The sequence below is a fragment of the Leptodactylus fuscus genome, chromosome 3 (genome assembly GCF_031893055.1).
Source record: "Leptodactylus fuscus isolate aLepFus1 chromosome 3, aLepFus1.hap2, whole genome shotgun sequence".
Classification (NCBI taxonomy): domain Eukaryota; kingdom Metazoa; phylum Chordata; class Amphibia; order Anura; family Leptodactylidae; genus Leptodactylus; species Leptodactylus fuscus.
Genome location: NC_134267.1, coordinates 248,609,128 through 248,618,489, shown reverse-complemented (window position 1 = coordinate 248,618,489; position 9,362 = coordinate 248,609,128). Strand labels below are relative to the sequence as shown.

At 44.3% G+C, this 9,362-nt stretch overlaps 1 protein-coding gene across 1 annotated transcript; it reads left to right on the top strand.

Annotated features, from left to right (window-relative positions):
* Positions 1-340: 340 nt before the first annotated feature.
* On the top strand, positions 341-6,395 carry LOC142198445 (uncharacterized). Its single transcript, XM_075269482.1, has 6 exons — positions 341-454; positions 1,747-2,061; positions 2,145-2,336; positions 2,444-2,737; positions 2,821-2,947; positions 3,828-6,395. The coding sequence occupies exons 1-6, from the start codon at positions 377-379 to the stop codon at positions 5,906-5,908; spliced, it is 3,087 nt and encodes a 1,028-aa protein (XP_075125583.1). The 5' UTR covers positions 341-376; the 3' UTR covers positions 5,909-6,395.
* The last annotated feature ends 2,967 nt before the right edge of the window (positions 6,396-9,362 follow it).

Genomic DNA, 9,362 nt, shown 5'->3' with positions numbered 1-9,362 from the left:
TTTATGGTTGTGCTGCGCCTGTTGGTTCTCCAGCATGTCCCATCCTGGTTGTTTCTGTTTCCAGTAGCACCTATTCTTTCGTTAGGAGTGACCGCCTCTAGTGTCCCAGTGCCTAGCCTCTTTATCTTTCTATTTGAGCTTTTTTCTTGTATTATTATTGTATTATTGATGCTGCTGTAACACACTGAATATCCCCATGATGGGACTATTAGAGGATTATTTCTTCTACTTCTTCCGTCTTCTTCTTCATTACTATTATTAGACCTGCCTGTATGATTTCGGGCCCCTCCTCTCTCCTGCACTACTAGATCCTCCAGCTCATCCATTTTCCTCACTTCTCCTCCAGACGCTCCTTCTCCTGAATGACCCACCAAGGATGGACAAGGACAGGACTGAGATCACCAGAAGAATATTAGACTTCACCTTGGAGATCATCTCCCTGCTGAGCGGAGAGGTATCTGTACTACATTTCTATCATCTATCTGCTGAGCGGAGAGGTATCTGTACTACATTTCTATCATCTATCTGCTGAGCGGAGAGGTATCTGTACTACATTTCTATCATCTATCTGCTGAGCGGAGAGGTGTCTGTACTACATTTCTATCATCTATCTGCTGAGCGGAGAGGTATCTGTACTACCTTTCTATCATCTATCTGCTGAGCGGAGAGGTATCTGTACTACATTTCTATCATCTATCTGCTGAGCGGAGAGGTATCTGTACTACATTTCTATCATGTATCTGCTGAGCGGAGAGGTATCTGTACTACATTTCTATCATGTATCTGCTGAGCGGAGAGGTATCTGTACTACATTTCTATCATCTATCTGCTGAGCGGAGAGGTATCTGTACTACATTTCTATCATCTATCTGCTGAGCGGAGAGGTATCTGTACTACATTTCTATCATCTATCTGCTGAGCGGAGAGGTAACTGTACTACATTTCTATCATCTCCCTGCTGAGCGGAGAGGTATCTGTACTACATTTCTATCATCTATCTGCTGAGCGGAGAGGTATCTGTACTACATTTCTATCATCTATCTGCTGAGCGGAGAGGTATCTGTACTACATTTCTATCATCTATCTGCTGAGCGGAGAGGTATCTGTACTACATTTCTATCATGTATCTGCTGAGCGGAGAGGTAACTGTACTACATTTCTATCATCTCCCTGCTGAGCGGAGAGGTATCTGTACTACATTTCTATCATGTATCTGCTGAGCGGAGAGGTATCTGTACTACATTTCTATCATCTATCTGCTGAGCGGAGAGGTAACTGTACTACATTTCTATCATCTCCCTGCTGAGCGGAGAGGTATCTGTACTACATTTCTATCATCTATCTGCTGAGCGGAGAGGTATCTGTACTACATTTCTATCATCTCCCTGCTGAGCGGAGAGGTATCTGTACTACATTTCTATCATCTATCTGCTGAGCGGAGAGGTATCTGTACTACATTTCTATCATGTATCTGCTGAGCGGAGAGGTAACTGTACTACATTTCTATCATCTCCCTGCTGAGCGGAGAGGTATCTGTACTACATTTCTATCATGTATCTGCTGAGCGGAGAGGTAACTGTACTACATTTCTATCATCTATCTGCTGAGCGGAGAGGTATCTGTACTACATTTCTATCATGTATCTGCTGAGCGGAGAGGTATCTGTACTACATTTCTATCATCTATCTGCTGAGCGGAGAGGTAACTGTACTACATTTCTATCATCTATTGTCTCTCCATACACAGGAATACTCACTGGTGAAGAAGACATCGGGGGACTGTGTGGTCCCCAGCAGTCGGGGCCCCATCACAGAGCCAGGAGGAGGAGGGATCAGGAGCCGGGGCCCCATCACAGAGCCAGGAGGAGGAGGGAGCAGGAGCCGGGGCCCCATCACAGAGCCAGGAGGAGGAGGGAGCAGGAGCCGGGGCCCCATCACAGAGCCAGGAGGAGGCGGGAGCAGGAGCCGGGGCCCCATCACAGCCCCTCCCCCTCTCTCCCTGATACATGAGCAGAAGATTCTAGAACTCACCAACAAGATGCTGGAGCTGCTGACTGGAGAGGTGACACTGCTGGGAATGCTGGGAAATTCTCCAGTAACAGCACTGGAGGGGGAGGGGTGATGACTGTATCATTGTGTTGTCAGGTTCCTATAAGGTGTCAGGATGTCGCTGTCTATTTCTCCATGGAGGAGTGGGAGCATTTAGAAGGACACGAGGATCGGTACAAGGAGGTGATGATGGAGGATCGCTCATCAGGAATGGACAAGGACAGAAATGACATGACTAGTAGGATATTGGAGCTCACCCTGGAGATTACGGATATTCTATCTGGAGAGGTGAGAGCTTCTCGTCCTTCTTATCACTATTAATATAACAGGTAATGACTGGACGGGTGAAGGAATCTTAGAATCTTTATAGTAATCTGTAGTCTCTCCATACACAGGAATACATGGTAGTAACCAAGGCGTCTGGTAAGTGTGAGACACCCCATGTGTCAGGAGGAGGGAGCAGGAGCCGGGGCCCCATCACAGAGCCAGGAGGAGGAGGGAGCAGGAGCCGGGGCCCCATCACAGAGCCAGGAGGAGGAGGGAGCAGGAGCCGGGGCCCCATCACAGAGCCAGGAGGAGGAGGGAGCAGGAGCCGGGGCCCCATCACAGCCCCTCCCCCGCTCTCCCTGATACATGAGCAGAAGATTCTAGAACTCACCAACAAGATGCTGGAGCTGCTGACTGGAGAGGTGACACTGCTGGGAATGCTGGGAAATTCTCCAGTAACAGCACTGGAGGGGGAGGGGTGATGACTGTATCATTGTGTTGTCAGGTTCCTATAAGGTGTCAGGATGTCGCTGTCTATTTCTCCATGGAGGAGTGGGAGTATTTAGAAGGACACGAGGATCGGTACAAGGAGGTGATGATGGAGGACCCCCGGCCCCCCCGGACATCACATGGTAAGAGGAGATATATATATTATATACAGACCCCCGGCCCCCCCCGGACATCACATGGTAAGAGGAGATATATATATTATATACAGACCCCCGGCCCCCCCCGGACATCACATGGTAAGAGGAGATATATATATTATATACAGACCCCCGGCCCCCCCGGACATCACATGGTAAGTATAGACTATATACTGTATATATATATATGGGCACGGGCTGCCACTAATATCTGTAGTAACCTGTTCCGGGGTTGGACTTACATGTACATTGTAGTGTCAGGTGGATATACAGAGGGGATCGGGCTGAGCCTGCCCCGTATACTCCGGTCCTGGCTGGATTATACGGCCGACATTCACTGGCACTTTTTGGCATCGGGACGCGCTCTGATAATGTAACTCCTCGGATACCGCGGTCCGTTGTGACAGCGACGTCTTCTCTGTGCTCCAATAACTCACATCTGGCAATGTCTGAGGTAATAAGACATAAATGGTTCTGTCCGGTGACTCCCCCGATGGGAAATATCACAGAATCACCGACTGTTGTATTATTCACCTCCTATATAATATATACAGCCTGTATATAGTCACTCACTCTCACTGTATTTCTATAGTGCTCACAATGTTTCCAGCACATTGTTAAAGTGGACAATCCCTTTAAATTTCTAACATTTCTTAGGTGATATTTCTGGTGTGACCGCTTATTGTGCTGTGTGGGAATAGGAAAATATTAGTATATGAGACAGTGTATTCTACCCACGTGGAAGGGCCGGTGACCATAAAAGTAATGTCTCTGTATCTCTGGGTTATATCACTGATACATTATAAACTTCTCCTCTGCCTGTCTGTTTCCAGCCTAATCATTAAACCTATTTCTATTCCTACAGAAAATCCCAGTGCGATCTCTGAGGGAAACGTCATGTTATCAGTAAGTGGTAAAGGAGAAGAAGAAGATATGATGGAGCGCTCCTCAGGAGAAAACCTCATTACCCCTAATGTACATCCAGGACGTCACAGTACAGATCCATCATATAATCCCCCGAATCATGAGGAACCTTCTGACCCATCACAGATTGTGACCACAAGTACCAGGAAGAAAGAGGGGAAAAGGTTTCATTGTGGGGAATGTAGAAAAGAGTTTACAGAAAGCTCACATCTCTTTACACACAAAAAAATTCATGCTGGAGAGAAGCCATATTCATGTTCAGCATGTGGAAAATGTTTTACTCACAAAAGAAGTCTTGTTACACATGAGAGAGTTCATACAGGAGAGAAGCCATATTCATGTGCAGCATGTGGGAGATGTTTTATAGAAAAAGCAAGGCTTGTTAGACATGAGAAAATTCATACCGGAGAGAAGCCATATTCATGTTCAGCATGTGGGAAATGCTTTACAGAGAAAGCAAGGCTTGTTACACATGAGAGAAGTCATTCAGAAGAGAAGCCATATTCATGTTCAGAATGTGGGAAATGTTTTCAACAAAAATTCAGTCTTGTTGCACATCAGAAAAGTCACACAGGAGAGAAGTCATATTCATGTTCAGAATGTGGAAAATGTTTTAGAAAAAAACACCATCTAGTTATTCATGTGAGAATTCACACAGGAGAGAAGCCATATTCATGTTCAGAATGTGGAAAATGTTTTACTCACAAAGAAAGTCTTGTTATACATGAGAGACTTCACACAGGAGAGAAACCATATTCATGTTCAGAATGTGGAAAATGTTTTACTCACAAAGGAAGTCTTGTTATACATGAGAGAATTCACACAGGAGAGAAGCCATATTCATGTTCAGCATGTGGGATATGTTTTAGGACAAACGACCAACTTGTTTTTCATCAGAGAAATCACACAGGAGAGAAGCCGTATTCATGTTTAGAATGTGGGAAATGTTTTACAGATAAAGGAAATCTTGTATCACATGAGAGAATTCATACAGGAGAGAAGCCATATTCATGTTCAGTATGTGGGAAATGTTTTAATCACAAAGGAAGTCTTGTTACACATCAGAGAATTCATACAGGAGAGAAACCATATTCATGTTCAGCATGTGGGAAATGTTTTACAGAGAAAGCAAGGCTTGTTAAACATGAGAGAATTCATACTGGAGAGAAGCCATATTCATGTTCAGCATGTGGGAAATGCTATATAGAGAAATCAAGCCTTGTTAAACATGAGAGAATTCATACTGGAGAGAAGCCATATTCATGTTCAGAATGTGGGAAATGTTTTACAGAGAAAGCAAGGCTTGTTGAACATGAGAGAATTCATACTGGAGAGAAGCCATATTCATGTTCAAAATGTGGAAAATGTTTTACTCAGAAAGGAAATCTTGTTAAACATGAGAGAAGTCATACAGGAGAGAAGCCATATTCATGTTCAGAATGTGGGAAATGTTTTACAGAGAAAGAAAGACTTCTTAAACATGAGAGAATTCATACCGGAGAGAAGCCGTATTCATGTTCAGAATGTGAGAAATGTTTTAGACATAAATCCAATCTTATTGCACATGAGAGACTTCACACAGGAGAGAAGCCATATTCATGTTCAGAATGTGGAAAGTGCTTTACAGACAAAACATTTCTTGTTAGACATGAGAGAAGTCACACAGGAGAGAAGCCATATTCATGTTCAGAATGTGGGAAATGTTTTAAACAGAAATCAAGTCTCGTTATACATGAGAGACTTCACACAGGAGAGAAACCATTTTTATGTTCAGAATGTGGGAAATGTTTTACAGAAAGAAAACGTCTCCTTAAACATCAGAAAAGTCACACAGGAGAGAAGCCATATTCGTGTTCAGAATGTGGGAAATGTTTTACTCAGAAAGGACATCTTGTTACACACGAGAAACTTCACAGAGGAGAGAAGCCATATTCATGTTCTGAATGTGGGAAATGTTTTACTAATAAAGGATATCTCATGAAACATCTGAAAATTCACACAGGAGAGAAGCCATATTCATGATCTACTTTTTGTGGCTGGGATCAATGAAGGAAAAGTCTTATAATGCTCGGGCCACAAGCCCGGGGTACAAGTGGTCAAACAAGTCCCAGGTTCTAATTCAGTTATGGTCAATCTAATTAGCAAGTCTTTGTGTGTGACTGGTGATTCAGACGTTGCGTCTCTAGGTTGTCTGAGAACGTTCTTGATCAAAGCTCTATATATTGACCAAAGAAAAATGATGACATCACATGTGGCAGGTTCCAGGAAGTAATCAGAGCTGAGAGTCCTTTAAGAATTGATGAGATACATGAACTCTTTGTCAGATTCTTGTAATCACAGTGTAGCTTGGATATTGTCCCTTCCTTCTGTAGTCCCCACTGTCAGGTCTGTACGTTATTCCCATTTTATTTTTTATTCTATGTACAGTACAGACCAAAAGTTTGGCCGCACCTTCTCATTCTGTGAGTTTTCTGTATTTCCATGACTATGACAATTGTAGATGACACTGAAGGCATCAAAACTCAGAAGTAAGACATGTGGGATTATAGACTTACCAAACAGTGTGACACAACTGACAATCTGTCTTCTATTCTTGCTTCCTTTTGCTCTGATTCCTGCTTTGCACACTCTTGGCATTCTCTTGATGAGCTCCATGAGGTAGTCACCAGGAATGGTTCTCACTTCACAGGTGTGCGCTGTCAGGTGTAATAAGTGGGATTTCTTGCCTTATAAATGGGGTTGGGACCATTAGTTGTGTTGTGCAGAAGACAGGTGGATACACAGCTGATAGTCCTACTGAATAGACTCTTAGAATTTGTATTATGGCAAGAAAAAGCAGCTAAGTAAAGAAAAACGAGTGGTCATCATTACTTTAAGAAATGAAGGTCAGTCAGTCCAAAAAATTGGGAAAACTTTGAAAGTGTCCCCAAGTGCAGTTGCAAAAACCATCAAGTGATACAAAGAAACTGGCTGACATGAGGAGCGCCTCAGGAAAGGAAGACCAAGAGTCACCTCTGCTGTGGAGGAGAAGTTCATCCGAGTCACCAGCCTCAGAAATCGCAGGTTAACAGCAGCTCAGATTAGAGAGCAAGTCAATGCCACACAGAGTTCTAGCAGCAGACACATCTCTACAACAACTGGTAAGAGGAGACTTTGTGCGGCCGCCGCCTTCATGGTAAAGGTGAATGCTAAGGACCGGCAACAAGCAGAAGAGACCACAAGGAATGGACATTAGACCAGTGGGAATCTGTGCCAAGGTCTGATGAGTCCAAATTTGAGATCTTTGGTCCCAACCACCATGTCTTTTTGCGAAGCATGGAGGAGGAGGTGTGATGGATGGGGGGGGGGGGGGGCAAGCTGGTGACCCTGTTGGGGATTTATTTAAAATTGAAAGCATACTGAACCAGCATGGCTACCACAGCATCTTGCAGCAGCATACTATTCCATCCAGTTTGCGTTGAGTTGGACCAACAGGACTATGACCCCAAACACCTCCAGGCTGTGTAAGGGCTATTTGAACAAGAAGGAGAGTGATGGGGGGGGGGAGCTACACCAGATGACCTGGCCTCAGTCACCAGACCTGAACCCAATCCAGATGGTTTGGGGTGAGCTGGACCGCAGAGTGATGTCAAAATGGCCAAGAAGTGCTAAGCATCTCTGGGAATTCCTTCAAGACTTGGAAGACCATTTCAGGTGACTACCTCATGAAGCTCATCAAGAGAGTGCCAAGAGTGTGCAAAGCAGGAAACAGAGCAAAAGGAAGCGAGAATAGTAGACAGATTGTCAGTTGTCACAGTGTTTGGTAAGTCTATAATCCCACATAATTTACAAATTATTAAGGTTGTCTTTGGCTCTAAATGTTCCCACAAGTTTGAAGAAAATAAATCTGGCTTAGACGTGTTCCCCTTTTGTTTCCTATTTGTGTGTGGTTTGAGTATTTTGGTGTCTCACTTACCAGAAGTGTCGGGTGGTGGCAGCTATTTGTGTGTATTTGTTGAGTGTAGAAGGTCACGTCATTCCTGTGTAGCCTAGTGTGATGGGTGAGTTGGAAGCGGAGTTCCCTGTTTTATGATCGTGTATGGGGTGAGCATGGTATACGGATACTCCACAGAACTTGGATACAGTGATAATGACACGAGGGCTGTCTGTATGGAGATGATCGTATTGTCATTTGTTGTATTATCTTCCTGGTATATTGGGAATACTGATGAATGTTTGGGAGGGAGGAGATCTTTCTAGTAATAATGTGTTGGAAAATTTCCAGGTAGTGTCCAGCCAAATTGTAGATTCTAAGGGCTAGTTCACACAGGGCCAAAGGGGTGGATTTTGACAGCGGAATACACGTCATAATCTGCCCCTTTACAATGGTGGTCTATGGAAACCACTAGCGATCTTTTTTCCGCTATCAACAACTGCCAATAGCGGTAAAAAGAAGTGAGCTGCCCTTTCTTCAGGCCCATTCATTTGAGTCGACGACCGCGACACCGTGGCAGGCGGGTTTTGACCATATTTTGACTTGTCTCCGCGAGTCAAAATATGGTCAAAATCCGTCCCACCGCCCCCCGTGTGAATGAGCCCTAAACGTAGTTAAGAAACTACAGGGCTCTATGGTTACTTGGACCACCCAAGTTGGTCGTGTTCAGGCAGATATTGGTCTTATTAGAAACGATCTAGATAAAATGAGAGACCACCTGTCGGAAGCCGAGGAGAGCGGGTCTACGTTAGAGGAGACTGATAAAATCTCGGAGAGATGGAGAGAATAATGATAGGTCTGGAAGAAAGATAAATCACAGATAATAATAAAATGGTTGGTTTCACGAAGGTCCAAAGGGGATAATTGTACGGCCTTTATTCAAGAGAGGCTGGGAAACAATAGTGGGACTGATAAGGTCAGAGGCCGTATTGAAAACCAATTGACCAATAATCCCGGGTAACTGTCATCGCGCTAATTAATTAGGCTGAGTGCCAGCAGTAAAGAAGTCACACCACTCTATATGTTGGTATTAGTTCCTCTCTTAGCCGAGGAATGTGTGCTGACGCACTTTTATTAAAACAACGTGGGGTTAAATAGCAGCAGAAAAAGGAAGAGAGATAACAACAACGTAAATTTACATATTCATTCCTGATTGGCGTGCTACAGCTCAATCAAACAGAGAAAGTTTAACCACTTCCGAACCACCCATAGATTATTTACGTCTGGGAAGTGGTTGCCTTGCTCTGACAAGACGTGCCGGTACGTCCTGTCAGAACACAGTCACTGCACAAGATGGTGCAGCTGCTGATCCTGGCAGCCGGCTCTAACTTCAGCTGGAGCTTCCAGAGAGAAGGCAGAAAAGGTTTATTCCCGTCCTTGCCTTCTCGATCGCTGTGTATACAGCACTCAATGGTTAGAGGGGTAGACAGTGATGGGGGAGGTGGAGGGAGGTCGGCGCTATGGGGGGATTTATGGGAGAATGTGATAATTGTATATTGTATT